Below are 20,216 nucleotides of genomic sequence, written 5' to 3'. Positions count from 1 at the left end.
GGTTTGGTATATCCTATTGTATACCATGAAGTCCTCAAACAAACCTCTCTTGAGGCCACCAATATGATAGCCAGAAAGTCTATCCATGTCATTGGTTCTCCATGTATCAAGCATCCATTTCTCAAACTAAGGATATAATTCGGGCCTAGCTCTAAGGAAAAGTTTCCATCCGTGCTTGACCCCTGTCAAAATTGAAAGGGTTTCTGTGCCTTGCACTTCCCCTTTCCCTTTGTTTCAGAGTTTTTGGTGGCAAAGGCGATTGATTTCCTAGTGGTGGGAGAGGTGATCCCTGGAGGGAGAGTTCAAGAAAGGGAGGTGGGAGAGGTGATCGATTCCCTCGTGGGAGAGGTGATCACAGGCTTTGATGTGGATTTCTTTGTGTTAAAATGCAAGCAAAGTGATGAGATATGGTGGCCAATCCGGAAATGACTCCGGCAACGTGATGATCAAGTGGAAAAATCAGATCGGTTGGTGATCACGGCTAGGTCTATGACTTGATCGTCGCTAGCAGCATATGAATTTGTTGAAGCACCGGATCATTGTCTTTGTGGTACATGGCTGCTACACAGTCGTCGGAGGAGCAAACCAAGGAAAGTTGAACTGCAGCTTTGGGTTCTTCTTTTTCTCCTCGTCTCGGAAAAAATTTCATCCCCACCATCTTTGTATAGAAAGGTAGTTTGGGCTGATACTACCGAGTGCGCGGGGTGCGTTGTAATAGGTATCCGAGATGAATGGTTTGAAGAGGAAAGGGTGCCTCTAGGCTGGCCGCTCGCTCATGAGTTTGAACATGATGGGGCGAGCTGCTAGGGCAGATGGCTGGTGCTATCCTCTATGCTCCCTTGGTGGGTGTTCTTGCCGCCATTGCTGGCGATGCTTGGCTTTAAGGTAATGGTGTAGGACATGGATGCCCATGCGGTCCATTGTGCGGGTGATGGGTGTTGCCTAGAGCTGTTGACCGAGAAGGATGGAGATCGTTTGCTTGAATTCCGTGTGATCGAGGGGGTCCCTCCAGTTAAGAGGGTTTAGTGGAGGGTCGACCTCCTTACGCTCCAATGGTAGTGGCGGCAGAATCTTGCACTCTTCAAGTTGTTGTTGGGAGGGTTGTTGTGTGTCGGTGATGGGGGTGGTCGATGTGGAGGGGTGGTCAATCTGGAGGCTCTTGTGGTGAGGTTTGCATCGAAGAGGGCTGGGGGTTTTGTTGCGGTGGATGGGATGTTGTGGAAGGTGGTGTGCATGCCCAACTGTAATGATAGAAAGGGTAGTAAGGGTGGGGTTGGTGAGGGGGGTGGTGTGGGAAAATGAATGGGAGGAGAAGAAGTTTCGAGATGGAGTGGAAGGGTGGATGTGCCACAGGGGTGTGGGGATAGTGGGGAATGGGTGCTGGTATTTGGGGGGGAGGAACTGGGGGTGGAGAGGGAGGTGGGGGAGATGAGGATCATGGGGGTGGTTGTGGGAGGATTCCATGGCCGTCATCACCTCCATTTTAGTCGGGGGTAGGAGCTCCTTTTGTCCATTGGGCCGTGGGCATGAAAAAAGCTTGTGCAGCTTCTTCTTCCTTGGAGGTGAATTCCATGGGAAAAGCGACATGTGAATCATTAAACTGGCAGATGCTAGTGGTGGTCATCACTTGCATTTGCTTGTGGCACCTGTGGTATAAGATGAGGAGGCCCTCGGTGGTGGAATAAGGGGAAGAGCATCAGTGCAGGGGGGGAGGCAGGCCCCTCGTTTACCACGTGCCATCCCATACCCTATAGATCATGCAAAGCCTCTACCGGCCTTTGGGAGGGGTAGGGATACGGGCATAGACCATCCAGAATTGATAGGTCTATGATGTCTGCTGGGTCAAAGGGAAAGCCAAAATGGAGAAGGTGACTCTAGTTGATAAAAATGGCTTAGAGAGGGTGTCGAGAGGGAGTTCGTGGAAGTCGTGTGGATGGGTGAAGGAGATGAGGCCATGAAAATAGAAGTGGGGGATAACGATGATGCTGGCGCGATGGGGATCTTGGTGAGGAGGTATGAGTAAATCTGGCGGGAGAGGGGCTCCTCTCAATATACGTTGTGTTCGAGGAGGTTCAACTGGATGCTCCTATAATGGAGATCAGTGAGCTGGAATGGGCTTTGTAGTGGGAGGGGGCAAGGACACGGAGCTCTGTGGTGGCTGTATCCATCAATGCATCCACCTTCCGATCCATGGTGTGCTAGAGGAGGAGGGAGCAAAGGGGGTGGAAGGTGGCTGTGCTGCACAGGCTTCCAGCTTTCCCTAGTTGCTCCTCTATCTGGTGGATGGTGTCTACTAAAAACTCTCGGTATCACTAAAAATCCAGCTTAGTTTGCTCAAGGGCCTCCTCTACAGCTTTTGCTTGATCTTAGGCTTTGTGGGCTAGGTTCTCCACGACAAAAAATTTGTGGTGTGCCCGCTGAGCCAGATTCATGGGCGTGTTGGTGTCGTTGCTAGAGCTCAATGATTCTACCAAGAGCATGCTTGAGTTGCTGTGTCTGTTCATCAAACTTGCCCCTAGGGAGCTACATGTTATGCAAGTTAACTTGGTAGAGATCTGCAGACACGTGTCTCTCTTGTGCCTTGGCCACAGCAACATCTCCCTTTGTGAAACGGCACCTCCGGTGTGGGCGGCGGGAAAGTAGAACACCCGATATGCCTCTATACTCACTCTACCCACACACTCTTTGAATCACACACACACAAGGGGCACCATGATCACTTACACACAACCCGACAAGAAGAACAATACTCACCGATGTGAGCAAATATGAAGGAATTTCACTAGACGTCTCTCGACGGCGCACACACATAAATCCACAATTGGGGGCAAGAAATCCTTTAATAGCTCTGCAATTCTTGCAATACACTACCCAAATGGAATTAATAGATCATGTACAATGGTTTCTTTACAATAGAAGAGCCATAGCGGAGAGGCGGAGTGCACACACACACAAATTCGAAGGACCTGTTAATATCAAGAAAAGGAGTCATTTCTGGACAGAAAGGACTACACCATTGCATCAAGAACGGCTAAAAACCCCTGCTACACCATCGAAGCGCTCAAATCCGACCTCGGATAAGCGAATTAGAAGCAATTTAAGCTTCAAAAATGACCATTTTGTTGTAGCGACTTCCTCTCCTCCAAAGACCAGCAACTCTCTTTCCTTTTCCTGCAGCGTTCACACTCTTTTAAGTTTCCAAACTCCCCTTTTCATCCTTGGGCACCCTTGGGCTTTCGTTTAATCCAAAACGGATGCCCGATGAGCCAAAAATGATTTGCATCATGTCGGCAGTTTTTTGTGTCCTCGGCGCGCCTGTCAATCATCTTTTTTTTTGCATTATTTCTCCACTTTTATCATTAGTATACCTGCAACTGTGTGACATGGGCTCCACCCTCTGACCTCGTGATAACCTTTCCACATAACGTGTCAAAAAAAACCAAACTAGTTGTGGCTATAAGTGATCGTGTGCGAGATTCGACTTTTCTGACCTCGTGACACCATCCATTTGCACATGCTGACCTCACCCACTAAATCCGCCAAAAGCTTCTTGAAGATGCTAAACACGCCAATCATTTGATTTCATCAAAAGAACTTGAATACTATTAATAATAAAAAACCATGATTATGCCTATGATCGCCCGCCTGCACACTTGTGGGCCCCACGTAGTTGTCCGACCAAAGGAAATGGGAAAACATTTATTTAAGAACCCATGCATGCGTATGTACATATGCTGATAAAACCTCATCACAAAAGTGCCTGACATAGTTTGCCCACCCCCTAGCCTGCTAGATCATTCATGATATCAGGAGCAAGAAATAGAGATGCGAGACTTCCTGCATCCAATGTTGCAACATCCTTCAAAAACTCTGTGTCATCGCCAGACTTCTCATTATTCTGCACCATCATCAGCCTTGCATGATAAATCTTCAGCCATAAACTATTCACCCTTGAGGCATGTGGCGTACCATCCAAATTAGCCAACTGGTATGTGCCGTGTTCAAAACAGTTAATGACTATGAAAGGACCTTCCCACTTGATCTGAAACTTCTTCTAGAAGGGGACCTTCCCACTTGATCTGAAACTTCTTCTAGAAGGTTTTTTCAAGCTTACTATTATAGCGCAAAACCAAGTCATCTTTCTTGATACCCTTGCTTTTGATCCTTTTATTTATCTTTGCCAAAGCCTTGTTTTGCATCTACTCATAATGCTCCACAGCTCTCACCCTATCTAGCTGAACCTCTTGCAGATGTAAAAGCCTCTTCTTGAATGCATCATTGGAATGCCCCAGCAACTTTTCTAACAGCTTTACTACTGGCAACTCGACTTCCACTAGCAATAATGCCTCCTTTCCATACACTAAATGATATGGAGTAAGCCCTATACTTTTTCACCGAATTACGAAGCACTAGGCAACTCCAAAATCCTAATTTTTGCCTTGATGCTTTGTCACCTTGGTCAGAATCTGCACCAGCTCCCCATTGAATATTTCATTCAGGCCATTACATTGTGGATGATAAGGAGTAGTATACTTGTGCCTAATCTTCATCTTCTCGCATAAGAAATCTAACAATTCAGCTCTAAACCCTGGCCCCTACTCAGAAAGAAGCTCTAGTGGTACCCCAAACGTGCAACATATGTCCTCATACACAAACTTTGTGACATCCTTGGCAGTGATTTGCCTTACTGCCTTAGCCTCTGCCCATCTAGAGAGATAGTCCACTGCAGTTAAGATATAGCTTTTGCCTCTACTTATGATAGGTAACAGGCTCACTACATCAATTCCCCACTTTTCGAATACATCAAAGGCTAGAATGGTTTTTCGTAGCTCTGGCTTCAACACTCTCTTTCCAAATGATTGACAACTTTTGCAAGACCTACACCAATGGTGAACATCCTTTTGCAAACTAGGCCATACATACCCCTCTTGCAAGATCTTATGCAAGGGGATCTTGAGAGCAAAATGGCCGCCACATGCACCTTCATGATTTTCTTCCAACACTCTATAAAGCTCCTCCTTCCAGGGTACACGTCTCAACACTAGATCAGCCCCTTTCATGTACAAGACTTCACCAATCAATTTGTACTTAGAAGCTCTACGCATAAAACCATACTTCTTAGACTTCTGAATGTCCTTTGGAATGATTCTCGTTACCAAAAACTCCTCCTCCTGCACTAGACTTTCTCGACCTTGATAAAGTGGTAGATCAGCCTTAAGAACAAACACCTCGCCAAACATGCTTTGGGCGGCCTTATGTGCTTCCTCATTGAGAGCATGCTCAATATGTCTAATCCTCCATGCCTCAAACTTCTTCAATAGACTTTTGATCCTGAAGCACATCTCCTTCAGTGAGGTGTTCTTACTCTTCCACACACCCAACACTTGCTTTACTACCAACAAGGCATCACCTTTTATGCTCAACCTTCTAATTCCATGCTTCAAACAAATGTGTAATGCGGCTTCCAAAGTAGCATATTCAGTCTCATTGTTACTATGAGCATCCAATTTGAACCCTCTCTTGAATACTAGCTTCCCCTTCGGATCATATAGTGCTATACCTCCTGAAGCTGCATCATGGCTCTTTCTGTATGAGCCATCAAAGAAAAGAATATGTGCATCGCTGATCTGTGGCACTTATTCAACTACCCTTTTAACCACCTCTTCCTTAACTAAAAGAGGATTCTCCTTGTAAGTCAACAAATCAGCTAGGGTAGCTCTTGTACTGTCTTCTACCAGAAAAGAGAACTCAAATTCTTGCAGCTCAATTACCCATTTCTTGATCGCATTTGACATGTTAACGCCATTAATTAACTGTGGCAAAAGAGCATAACTTGTCAAGAAAACAAAAGGTCGTGGGAGCAAGTAATGATGACGAAAGCGTCGACAGGCAAATATCACACTGGCCATTACTAGCTCTACTTCCGACAATCTTCTTTCTGCCACCAACTTCACTCGGCTTGCACAGTACAACACTGGCCTCATATACAGGGTGCTCTTTCCCTTCTGCAACAACAGTGCTCTAATGGCATCATCCCCTACTGAGGGATTTACTAGCTCTACTTCCCACAATCTTCTTTCTGCCACCAACTTCACTCGGCTTGCACAATACAACACTGGCCTCATATACAGGGTGCTCTTTCCCTTCTGCAACAACATTGCTCTAATGGCATCATCCCCTACTGAGGGATTTACATAAAACACTTGTTCCCATTCAGGAGCCTGCATGGCTGGCAGTCCCCCTAACACCTCCTTCACCTTTTGAAACACTTCTTCACACTTGTCATCCCATTGCAATGGATCGTGCTTTGCCACTTGTTGTAATGGATAAAGAAGTTGTGAGGACAATGGAATAAACCTTGCCATAAACATCACCTTCTGCACAAAGGTAGCCACTTGTTGCTTAGTATCTTTGGGCGGTGGAAGAAGAATGATCGCCTTTACCTTATCTGGATCTACCTCGATTCCATTTTTCGACACCATATGGCCCAACAACTTGACTCTTGGGAAGAACTTTTTAGGATTGAGTTGACCACCACACTCATCATAATGCTTCAATACCATCTCCAGCTTCTCACAGTGCTCAGCCCCTATGCTATAAACACAAAAATCATCAATGAAATCCTTCACACAATTGCCAATGAATGGTGAAAGTACCCAATTTGCCCTTTTTTGATAATGATTTGGGCCATTTGACAACCCAAATGTCAACACTGTATAACAAAAACAGCCCCATGGCGTGATAAATGAAGTCTTCTTCTAATCTTGAGGAGCAATTTTGAGCATGAAATAGCCAGAGAAACCATCGCATACACTGTACCGCTCATGGCTGGCCACTGAATCCAAGATTTGATCAATGAAAGGAAGAGGGTATGGGTCCTTCTTATTAGTGGCTGCATTCCAGGGCTTAAAATCCACACAAATCCTTCACCTTCCATCCTTTTTTGGGGTAACCACCACTGGGCTTATCCATTCAGTGGTCTCCACTGGGCATATGAACCCTGCCGTCAATAGCTTATCTACCTCTTCCCGCAAGGCTTCCATTTGCTCTCGACCCATCCTTCTTATCCTTTGCCGCACTAGCTTAGCACCTTCTTTTAACTCTATACGCATTTCTTCTCCTTTGAACCCTCTGATCTCTTCATATGAAGTAATGAACAAATCAGGAAAACTAGCCAGCATGTGCAAATATTTCTCCTTCTCCACAGCTGAGAGGTCTCCACTAATCATTTTTATCATCGACTCCTGCTTCTTTGACAACTCCACCTTGAGTTGTATCAGCCCTTCAATTACTTCATAAGGCCCTTCACTTTCATCTTCAACCTCGTTTGCAAATGCAACTAAACCAGACTCATGGAGTTCTTTGTCCATCAGAAGAAATGCAACATCAACCTCTTCATCGCTACTACTGGTAGAACTGTCATTGTCCACCTCAGACACTGTGGGAGAGTCTTCATCACTAGACTCATCCTCATCTTCATAAACTTCCCCCAATGGTTTTCTTGTGTCCATATCATATAGCTTCTTGGCACGTGTCTTTCCAGAGAGGCTAATGGTACCATGCCTCCATTTTTGAACCGCTTATACTGCACGTAACCATGGTCTGCCTAATATAATAGGATATGCTCCCAACCCAGCCGGCATCACATGAAAATCAACGACTGCCTTCACATCATATGCCTCCACTTCTAAGTTCTTTACAACACCCAAACACCTCACCTTCTGATGGTTTGCCAACCTGATTCGAAAACTTGACACCCCAGCTACTATTGTAAGATTCCTCCCCAGCCTCTCAAAATGTCCAGCATCTTCCCCTGTAATCAATCCCTCTTCAGAAATATAAAAGACTTGTTTCTAACTGTTTTAACTTAGAGAGAGAAAATATTCTAGAAAGAGAATATTCAGATTTTGAATATTTTTGGATAGAAAAATATCTCATCCTATTAAAATAAGTTCCCCTGAAACAGAAATTCAAAAAGAATTTTCCAATGTGCAATTGGAATTAATCGGAAATGTGTATAAAGGACCTTAGCCTAAGGGTCTAGATTTTCAGAAATTTTTGGATTATGGTCCAATTAAGGTTCCTATGGGCCAATAGCATCAATCCATGTGTAGAGAGGAGATAAATCCAATTTTGTAAAAGAAGATACCCAAAAATGAGTAAATGCTCACATAAGATGAAGAGTTGAAAATGTACAAGGTTTATTAGTAAAAAAATTATGAGCAATATTAAAAGTATGACATATGTAAGGAAGGGGAGTTCTTTAAAGGAGGTGCATATTTCACATAAGATGAAGAGTTGAAAATGTACAAGGTTTATTAGTAAAAAATTATGAGCAATATTAAAAGTATGACATATGTAAGGAAGGGGAGTTCTTTAAAGGAGGTGCATATTTCACATAAGATGAAGAGTTGAAAATGTACAAGGTTTATTAGTAAAAAAACTATGAGCAATATTAAAAATATGAGATATTTTGGGTATAATGATTCCATTTTGACACATATGTAAGGAAGGGGAGTTCTTTAAAGGAGGTGCATATTTCACATGCTTGAATGAGTTTTAAACTCATAAAAATTGAGATATTTCATCTCTCCTCTCTCCTCATTTAAGTCTAGTTCCAAAAAGTTAGCTTAACTGACCTAAAAATGGTCAAATATTGACCAAACTGATTTAGAAAATTTTAGAATCAGTTTGTTTGGTTAGGAGCTCAATTTTTCCTATAAATAGAAGCCTCCCCCTTGTTGAAAAATATATAGTGTTTATGCATCGTTACTCTACTCTACCTAAGCCAAGAACTGTGAATTCATTTAATAATTCACTAGTTTTTGGAGCTTCCCTCTTTCTTCAATCCCCATTAGTGGCTCCATCAACATACTTAACCAATTGATTGGTTGGGGGCCTCTACCGTGAACAAAGAATCAAGCAAGTTGTAAGGTAATTAGTGAATATTGATCTTTCTATAATTTCTCAATGTTTCTCTCTTCTCAACCCCTCTCAAGCTTGAGAAGTTTAATTGGTATGGTTTTTTTTTAAATGCTATTGAAGTTTGAATAGTAGTGAAGAGTTACATAATGCTATTGAAGTTAATTTTCATTTATGTTTAAATTCTAATGATTTTTATGTAAATTCTCTCTCTCACTCAAGAAATGGTCATACTCATGACCCATTCTTAATCCAAATCAAGCTTTTCATAAAGCTTTTCCTAAACCAAGATTAAGCTATGCTTGAGGCCAAATTAATGCCTTTTTTCTATGCTTTTAGTTTATGTATATTAATGATTCAATCCATTATGGATTAATAATCCAATTAGAGATTATTTTAATTATTTCCTTAATGATAAGCATTATCCCTTAGAAAAATTGAGATTTATCAGTCATAGCAGCGGAGCTATGGCAAAATTTTTATAAAAATTATGCATAAAATAATTTCATTCAAAGCATAAAAAGAGGACTTCCTACCATATTCTAGGAATTATCATCCTAGATTAATTGAAAGAATTTCATTATAATCATGGAGACATTGAATTTTAATATCATGCATAAAGGATAAATTTTTATATCAAAAGTGTTATTTTTATCAATTTTTATTTTCATGCATAGAAGTATGCATAAAGGATAATTTTTTATATCAAAAGTGTTATTTTTACCATTTTTATTTCATGCATAGAAGTATGCATAATGGTTAAATTTTTATATCAAAAGTGTTATTTTTATCATTTTTATTTTCATGCATAGAAGTATGCATAAAGGAAAATTTTTTTATATCAAAAGTGTTACTTTTATCATTTTTAATTTTCATGCATAGAAGTATGCATAAAGGAAAAAATAAATTTATATCAAAAGTGTTACTTTTATCATTTTTAATTTTCATGCATAGAAGTATGCATAAAGGAAATTTTTTTTATATCAAAAGTGTTACTTTTATCATTTTTAATTTTCATGCATAGAAGTATGCATAAAGGAAAATTTTTTATATCAAAAGTGTTACTTTTATCATTTTTAATTTTCATGCATAAAAGTATGCATAAAAGAAAATTTTTATATCAAAAGTGTTACTTTTATCATTTTTAATTTTCATGCATAGAAGTATGCATAAAGGAAAATTTTTTATATCAAAAGTGTTACTTTTATCATTTTTAATTTTCATGCATAAAAGTATGCATAAAAGAAAATTTTTATATCAAAAGTGTTACTTTTATCATTTTTAATTTTCATGCATAGAAGTATGCATAAAGGAAAAATTTTTATATCAAAAGTGTTACTTTTATCATATTGGATTTCATGCATATAGGTATGCATAAAAGATATTCTTTTTATACTAAAAGTGTGATTTTCCTCATAAATGGATTTTATGCTTAACTTAGATGCATAAGAGAAATTCTTTTATTCTAAAAGTATAATTCCCTACCAAATTGAAATTATGCATAAGAAGATGCATAAAAGATTGATTTTAATTTCGAAAGTGTTAGTCTCCTTAAATGGAATTTATGTATAAATAAATGTGTAGAGAAATCTTATATCAAATAGAAGAATTCTCTTTTTAAAAAAAAAAAGATATGAAATGTGATAAGATGTGATAAGAGGTGTATGAGATGTGATATGAATTGATAAGATGCGTATGGAAAGTGATAGGATGTGATAAGAGGTGTATGAGATGTGATAAGAATTGATAAGATGCGTATGGAAAGTGATAGGATGTGATAAGAGGTGTATGAGATGTAAAAAGATGTGATAAGATGTGTATGAGATGTGATAAGATTTGATAAGATGCGTATGGAAAGTGATAGGATGTGATAAGAGGTGTATGAGATGTAAAAAGATGTGATAAGATGTGTATGAGATGTGATAGAATGTGTTAAGATGAGTTAGGATGTGTTAAGATGTATATGGGATGTGTTAGGACGAGAATGGATGTAATATGGTTGTATGAATGTGATGTGGATGTATACATGTAGATGTATATGTATGAATGTGAATGTTGATGTGGATGTGGATGTATGGATGTAGATACGGATGTGTATGTATGTATGTAGATGTATATGTATGAATGTGAATGTTGATGTGGATGTGAATGTATGGATGTAGATACGGATGTGGATGTATGTATGTGAATGTGGATGTATGAATGAGGATGCGAAAGTGGATGTATACATGTAGATGTATATGTATGAATGTGAATGTTGATGTGGATGTGGATGTATGGATGTAGATACGGATGTGTATGTATGTATGTATGTAGATGTATATGTATGAATGTGAATGTTGATGTGGATGTGGATGTATGGATGTAGATACGGATGTGTATGTATGTATGTAGATGTATATGTATGAATGTGAATGTTGATGTGGATGTGAATGTATGGATGTAGATGTATGTATGTGAATGTGGATGTATGAATGAGGATGCGAAAATGGATGTATACATGTGAATGTGGATGTATGAATATGAATGTGGATGTGTGGATGTGGAAATGGAGGTATGGATGTATGAATGTAGATGTGGATGTATGCATGTAGATGCGTATGTATGAATGTGAAATTGGATGTATGATGTGGACGTACGAACATGGATATGTATGTAGAATAATGAATATGAAGATGTATGTGAGATAATGTAGTCTATATGAGTGAATGGATGAGAACGAGTACACACTGAATGGAATGTGGAATAAGTAATGTGGTCCGAGAGTGGATAATATGGAAAGACAAGAGTTCGATTTAGAAACTGTATTTTGTGACTGTTTGTAAATGACTGTTTTATGTCATGAATGCTGGGGAAGCATTTTGACCGTCTTGTGGAATTAAGGTCATGAAGACCTAACTGTTAAAGTTGCAACTGCTGACGGAGAGTCAATGGAGGACGTCTCGCGTAGCAAGGTCGATCGAGGTCTTGACCAGCCTCGACTCGATTTAAATGGTGAGCTTCCGGTACGGTGGATGAGGGACCAAGGAAGCGGCCTATGAGTGAAGCGCTAGGTCACCTGCGAAGGATCCTAGAGGGTGCTGACCATACGGTGCTCGGGCTCTGGGTCGCCGAAGATACCCACACGTGCGTCGTGGAAGATATTGGAACAAGGAGTAAGAGTTGTTTTCTGAAACCGGGCATGGATCTGGTTGATTGACCTTGCTGGTCCTCAACAGATGAGTCCATGGCTCTTTTATATGGATCTGTGGGTTGATCTTGCTGATCTTCCACGGAGACTCCATTCTATTATATGAATATATTGCCGGTTACTATGAGCTAGGAACCATGGAAAAGGCCCCTGAGAGAACAGGTGGTGAGCGTTTTGGTTGCCAATGATGCCATAAGTATACCGATGAAAGAATGACTGGAAATAAGGATTCAACCAGAGACTTTGAGGATTGTCATCAGTGACATAATGGTTTTATTAAAGGATTGTTTTAAAGCTAGTTGATGCTAAGAAAAAGGCAATTTCATATTGGGTGTGTAAGTGGTATGACTAGTTTTATGTTTGCATGAACTTCCGGCTAGGGGGCCTTGGAACTCTTTTCCTTGGTACCCGGGACAAAACCTAACCAAATTCCAAATTGGATCCCATCACTACAGTGGTTGGGCGGTTGGCTAACCCATGGGATCGGATGGGGTTAGGCTGGACTGATGGATCCGTAAATCGAGATTTAATTTCTATTATTACGATAGATGAAGTAAATCCTGGATAGAAATTGTTCTATGGATAGGAATCAACGGCTGTGCCTCTTGATGGGGAAAAAAGCGTTGATCCCAATGATCCAAGTGCAGTTTCTTCCTTGATTTGACCAAGTACCGTTAAAGGTGCAGTCAGATCAGTTTGATCAGTAGTGATCTTGACTACGTTAGAGTAAAGAGTTATCCTGGTGGAATCGCCTGTGCTTTCCGGGTAAAGGAAGTTTTTCCGGTTTCGGTTTTGGACAAACCGACGGATTAGTCTCTTGTCCGGATATCCGTGGGCGAGGCCCCGAGTGTGGGACCCCTGTCCCGCGCGAGAAGTGCTACTTCCACTGCTAGTACCCCGAATCCGTTGCTCGGTGGGAACAGGGATCTTACAGTTGGTATCAGAGCGAAATTGAAAGCTAATAAGGATAATTAAATTCTTATCTGAAATTGGTAATAAGAATTTAGAAACAGCATTTTCATAATGTATTTTCATTCCGTAAGCTTCTTTAATGGAGAAATTTTAATCAAAGAAATTGTTTTTATAGATGGAAGTTCCACATTTATGTGGTATTTCCGACCTCACCCAGTCTCAAGATATGATTGCATTTGCCTTCGAGCATCTCATCTCTTCCGCTTCAACTCAAACAAGCCGAGCAAGACTCGCACGCCATTTCGCGGATTTATATTTTCCTACCCCAGCGGAGAGAATACAACATAAGTGGTTTGCAGGGCAATATGTCCACGCCCATTGCAACCGCCGTACAATGCTGTGGCAGAATCTCTCATTGACTATGATCCTGTTAAAGCTGAAAATGGTGCGTGGTGTCATTCTATATCATTCGACACCTCGAAATTTTAGACTTTCATGTCGAATTTATAGACTCCTTAGTCGATTTATCCCTAAAGAGAAAATAATAACTCCCTTCGCAGTTAGAGAACTTATGTAACAGGGCATGACTATGGCCCAGTACCGTCGTCTTATGCGTCTCTCGAAGAGATTTTGAATTTTGGAGCCGAGCCACTCTATGTAATTATTGCAACTTGTATATAAATATACAAATGTTTTTTTTTTGACGATCGGATAAAGAAAAATCTATTTATCAAACTTAAGTCATAGATCTCCAATAAGATCAACTGAGGAGCAAATTATGTCAAAAGTTTATCAAGATGCACAAAAAGGTTGTAATTGTTTGATATAATTCATACAAATTGTTAATTCAAATTGAAATTCGTAAATTAGTAATTGGGTCTTCAATTGGAAGTACCGCAATTGTATGGAACCCTGACTTGCTTGAGACCTAGACATGATGGTATTTACCTTATAGTTTCGAGTATCATGACTATCCGTATATACCGAGGGTATAACTGCAGCTCTTTACCGACAGTATATATGAGTAAATCTAAGACTTGAAATTATAAGCGTTAATGCTATCCAGAGGATGATTTCGAATGTGGTTGATATGATTTTTAATTCTGTTTGAGAATTGATGAATTGATTTGGATTCTGATTGAAAAATGATGATCCCTGAAATTTGGTTGAAATGTAATAAGCTTCAATGAGGATGAATGGGATGAGTCCCTGTGATGATATTCATAACTGGAATGATGATAATGATTTCAGCAAATCACTATGAGATTAGTGGATTGTGCTATCAGATTGCTACTATTAATACTTGACTTGGCGGATCAAGTTAAGGGATGACAAATTGAGAACTTGCTTGACTAAAATTCCTGTGGAGGAATGTTCAGAAGAAAATTTTTCGGTCTAATGGACCATTATCGTGTTAAAGATATGAATGATATGATTTGAATGAATTGTTATTTAATGATGAATTCTATATAAGGGATATTTATCCCCATATTCTGTTGGGTTGACCGGAATATAAGGAACCCCAGAATAAATTGGATCTTAAGCAAAAAAGTTGTCCTCTACTTGCGAGATGAGGACATCTTGCACCTTTTAAGTGGGGTAGAATGTAAGATTCCTCCCCCAGCCTTAGAGGTATACAGGAGTAAGAATCTCCCTTTCTGATCTTATAATTATTCTCTCTCTAAAATAAAAGAAAGATTCTGTTTAAAAAAGGAAGAACCTTTTTCCTGAATACTTCTCAAGAGTCCCACCTGTTTTAAGGATTCAGAACAACGAGTTCAGAAGTGAGAATCGATGTTTTGGATATCAAGGTTTTGGTCTCGAGTACGACCCAAAAGAAGTTCTTTATCTCTTGGGAAGTATAAGAAGTTATCTCCCAGATATTGTGGACCAAAGAAAGTAGGTGATTTAACTTACGTACTTCTTTTATCTCCTCATCTCAAAGTTCTTAATGCCTTCTATAGAAAATTGTGCCAAACCCAAATCATGGAAAGACGGTAAAACTTCAGCGGCAAGCTACCGTTGGCTTCTAAGTTACGCTAGCTCCTTCCTTTATATAAGTCGTAACTTTTACTTGTCGCTCACAGTAATCTTACTCCCATCGATCTCCTTTCTTCCTAATCTCCTTCATGGCTTGGCAACAAGAATTAGTTTTATCCATAATGATTCCTCACCTTCAAGACGCAAGTGAGTCTGTGAAGAAGGATTTTATAGAACAGTATGAGCGCTCACTTTTCCCTCACTTGGGAACTTCTGTAGCGCAGACCAAATGGCGGACCTATCAAGACATAACTAGGGTAACACCCTGGGGTCAGCAGCACTTTCGCAACAATGTCCGCTTGGCCATGGTTATTGAAGCCTTGGGTTTGGGTCCCCGATACTACTGCGTCATGAGATCAAGACATCCTGGGTTTTCTGAGCGGGTCTTCTTATTGGCGTGTTTTCTTCCTTATGAGAAGATATGCCTTTACCCCGTTTTTGGCTTGCCTCTCAGAGGTCCTTTTGTTAGAACACCTCATACCACTGAGATAGGTGCAGCAATAACCCACAGAATCATTCCCATAGATGAGTTACCTTATACTTGTGCAGCTTGTGAGGACTGCTTTTGTGATCATATGATGGACGGGCTTATGGAAGTGTAAAGAGTTCTTCTATCTTTACTGTATAAGTTCCGAGAATGAATAAAGTTTAAATCTTGTTCTTATCTTGAATCTTGCTCTCTTGAGATTTTTTTAATTGGTGGTTAATCTAAATTAAAAAATTTTCTCTCAGTCTCATAACTTATGCATCTTGCGAAATTACCCACAGTTTGCGAGATGAGGGCATCTCGCGTTTTTTTAAGTGGGAGAGAATGTAAGATTCCTCCCCAGCCTCTCAAAATGTCCAGCATCTTCCCCTGTAATCAATCCCTCTTCAGAAATATAAAAGACTTGTTTCTAACTGTTTTAACTTAGAGAGAGAAAATATTCTAGAAAGAGAATATTCAGATTTTGAATATTTTTGGATAGAAAAATATCTCATCCTATTAAAATAAGTTCCCCTGAAACAGAAATTCAAAAAGAATTTTCCAATGTGCAATTGGAATTAATCGGAAATGTGTATAAAGGACCTTAGCCTAAGGGTCTAGATTTTCAGAAATTTTTGGATTATGGTCCAATTAAGGTTCCTATGGGCCAATAGCATCAATCCATGTGTAGAGAGGAGATAAATCCAATTTTGTAAAAGAAGATACCCAAAAATGAGTAAATGCTCACATAAGATGAAGAGTTGAAAATGTACAAGGTTTATTAGTAAAAAAATTATGAGCAATATTAAAAGTATGACATATGTAAGGAAGGGGAGTTCTTTAAAGGAGGTGCATATTTCACATAAGATGAAGAGTTGAAAATGTACAAGGTTTATTAGTAAAAAATTATGAGCAATATTAAAAGTATGACATATGTAAGGAAGGGGAGTTCTTTAAAGGAGGTGCATATTTCACATAAGATGAAGAGTTGAAAATGTACAAGGTTTATTAGTAAAAAAACTATGAGCAATATTAAAAATATGAGATATTTTGGGTATAATGATTCCATTTTGACACATATGTAAGGAAGGGGAGTTCTTTAAAGGAGGTGCATATTTCACATGCTTGAATGAGTTTTAAACTCATAAAAATTGAGATATTTCATCTCTCCTCTCTCCTCATTTAAGTCTAGTTCCAAAAAGTTAGCTTAACTGACCTAAAAATGGTCAAATATTGACCAAACTGATTTAGAAAATTCTAGAATCAGTTTGTTTGGTTAGGAGCTCAATTTTTCCTATAAATAGAAGCCTCCCCCTTGTTGAAAAATATATAGTGTTTATGCATCGTTACTCTACTCTACCTAAGCCAAGAACTGTGAATTCATTTAATAATTCACTAGTTTTTGGAGCTTCCCTCTTTCTTCAATCCCCATTAGTGGCTCCATCAACATACTTAACCAATTGATTGGTTGGGGGCCTCTACCGTGAACAAAGAATCAAGCAAGTTGTAAGGTAATTAGTGAATATTGATCTTTCTATAATTTCTCAATGTTTCTCTCTTCTCAACCCCTCTCAAGCTTGAGAAGTTTAATTGGTATGGTTTTTTTTTAAATGCTATTGAAGTTTGAATAGTAGTGAAGAGTTACATAATGCTATTGAAGTTAATTTTCATTTATGTTTAAATTCTAATGATTTTTATGTAAATTCTCTCTCTCACTCAAGAAATGGTCATACTCATGACCCATTCTTAATCCAAATCAAGCTTTTCATAAAGCTTTTCCTAAACCAAGATTAAGCTATGCTTGAGGCCAAATTAATGCCTTTTTTCTATGCTTTTAGTTTATGTATATTAATGATTCAATCCATTATGGATTAATAATCCAATTAGAGATTATTTTAATTATTTCCTTAATGATAAGCATTATCCCTTAGAAAAATTGAGATTTATCAGTCATAGCAGCGGAGCTATGGCAAAATTTTTATAAAAATTATGCATAAAATAATTTCATTCAAAGCATAAAAAGAGGACTTCCTACCATATTCTAGGAATTATCATCCTAGATTAATTGAAAGAATTTCATTATAATCATGGAGACATTGAATTTTAATATCATGCATAAAGGATAAATTTTTATATCAAAAGTGTTATTTTTATCAATTTTTATTTTCATGCATAGAAGTATGCATAAAGGATAATTTTTTATATCAAAAGTGTTATTTTTACCATTTTTATTTCATGCATAGAAGTATGCATAATGGTTAAATTTTTATATCAAAAGTGTTATTTTTATCATTTTTATTTTCATGCATAGAAGTATGCATAAAGGAAAATTTTTTTATATCAAAAGTGTTACTTTTATCATTTTTAATTTTCATGCATAGAAGTATGCATAAAGGAAAAAATAAATTTATATCAAAAGTGTTACTTTTATCATTTTTAATTTTCATGCATAGAAGTATGCATAAAGGAAATTTTTTTTATATCAAAAGTGTTACTTTTATCATTTTTAATTTTCATGCATAGAAGTATGCATAAAGGAAAATTTTTTATATCAAAAGTGTTACTTTTATCATTTTTAATTTTCATGCATAAAAGTATGCATAAAAGAAAATTTTTATATCAAAAGTGTTACTTTTATCATTTTTAATTTTCATGCATAGAAGTATGCATAAAGGAAAATTTTTTATATCAAAAGTGTTACTTTTATCATTTTTAATTTTCATGCATAAAAGTATGCATAAAAGAAAATTTTTATATCAAAAGTGTTACTTTTATCATTTTTAATTTTCATGCATAGAAGTATGCATAAAGGAAAAATTTTTATATCAAAAGTGTTACTTTTATCATATTGGATTTCATGCATATAGGTATGCATAAAAGATATTCTTTTTATACTAAAAGTGTGATTTTCCTCATAAATGGATTTTATGCTTAACTTAGATGCATAAGAGAAATTCTTTTATTCTAAAAGTATAATTCCCTACCAAATTGAAATTATGCATAAGAAGATGCATAAAAGATTGATTTTAATTTCGAAAGTGTTAGTCTCCTTAAATGGAATTTATGTATAAATAAATGTGTAGAGAAATCTTATATCAAATAGAAGAATTCTCTTTTTTTAAAAAAAAAGATATGAAATGTGATAAGATGTGATAAGAGGTGTATGAGATGTGATATGAATTGATAAGATGCGTATGGAAAGTGATAGGATGTGATAAGAGGTGTATGAGATGTGATAAGAATTGATAAGATGCGTATGGAAAGTGATAGGATGTGATAAGAGGTGTATGAGATGTAAAAAGATGTGATAAGATGTGTATGAGATGTGATAAGATTTGATAAGATGCGTATGGAAAGTGATAGGATGTGATAAGAGGTGTATGAGATGTAAAAAGATGTGATAAGATGTGTATGAGATGTGATAGAATGTGTTAAGATGAGTTAGGATGTGTTAAGATGTATATGGGATGTGTTAGGACGAGAATGGATGTAATATGGTTGTATGAATGTGATGTGGATGTATACATGTAGATGTATATGTATGAATGTGAATGTTGATGTGGATGTGGATGTATGGATGTAGATACGGATGTGTATGTATGTATGTAGATGTATATGTATGAATGTGAATGTTGATGTGGATGTGAATGTATGGATGTAGATACGGATGTGGATGTATGTATGTGAATGTGGATGTATGAATGAGGATGCGAAAGTGGATGTATACATGTAGATGTATATGTATGAATGTGAATGTTGATGTGGATGTGGATGTATGGATGTAGATACGGATGTGTATGTATGTATGTATGTAGATGTATATGTATGAATGTGAATGTTGATGTGGATGTGGATGTATGGATGTAGATACGGATGTGTATGTATGTATGTAGATGTATATGTATGAATGTGAATGTTGATGTGGATGTGAATGTATGGATGTAGATGTATGTATGTGAATGTGGATGTATGAATGAGGATGCGAAAATGGATGTATACATGTGAATGTGGATGTATGAATATGAATGTGGATGTGTGGATGTGGAAATGGAGGTATGGATGTATGAATGTAGATGTGGATGTATGCATGTAGATGCGTATGTATGAATGTGAAATTGGATGTATGATGTGGACGTACGAACATGGATATGTATGTAGAATAATGAATATGAAGATGTATGTGAGATAATGTAGTCTATATGAGTGAATGGATGAGAACGAGTACACACTGAATGGAATGTGGAATAAGTAATGTGGTCCGAGAGTGGATAATATGGAAAGACAAGAGTTCGATTTAGAAACTGTATTTTGTGACTGTTTGTAAATGACTGTTTTATGTCATGAATGCTGGGGAAGCATTTTGACCGTCTTGTGGAATTAAGGTCATGAAGACCTAACTGTTAAAGTTGCAACTGCTGACGGAGAGTCAATGGAGGACGTCTCGCGTAGCAAGGTCGATCGAGGTCTTGACCAGCCTCGACTCGATTTAAATGGTGAGCTTCCGGTACGGTGGATGAGGGACCAAGGAAGCGGCCTATGAGTGAAGCGCTAGGTCACCTGCGAAGGATCCTAGAGGGTGCTGACCATACGGTGCTCGGGCTCTGGGTCGCCGAAGATACCCACACGTGCGTCGTGGAAGATATTGGAACAAGGAGTAAGAGTTGTTTTCTGAAACCGGGCATGGAT

The 20,216-nt window shown here is 38.2% G+C and overlaps 1 protein-coding gene across 1 annotated transcript; it reads right to left on the bottom strand.

Annotated features, from left to right (window-relative positions):
- Positions 1 to 3,781: 3,781 nt before the first annotated feature.
- LOC147619500 (uncharacterized) lies at positions 3,782 to 7,511 on the bottom strand. Its single transcript, XM_086773451.1, has 5 exons — positions 6,931 to 7,511; positions 5,772 to 6,594; positions 4,924 to 5,627; positions 4,623 to 4,707; positions 3,782 to 3,985 (listed from the first exon to the last, which is right to left on the bottom strand). Exons 1-5 carry the CDS (start codon positions 7,509 to 7,511, stop codon positions 3,782 to 3,784), a joined length of 2,397 nt encoding a protein of 798 aa, XP_086629577.1.
- Positions 7,512 to 20,216: the final 12,705 nt, after the last annotated feature.

The sequence above is a fragment of the Cibotium barometz genome, chromosome 33 (assembly GCF_041138505.1).
Source record: "Cibotium barometz isolate CiBa-2024 chromosome 33, ASM4113850v1, whole genome shotgun sequence".
NCBI lineage: Eukaryota > Viridiplantae > Streptophyta > Polypodiopsida > Cyatheales > Cibotiaceae > Cibotium > Cibotium barometz.
The sequence above is the reverse complement of the archived record's forward strand: the minus strand, read 5'-3'. Positions and strand labels throughout refer to the sequence as shown.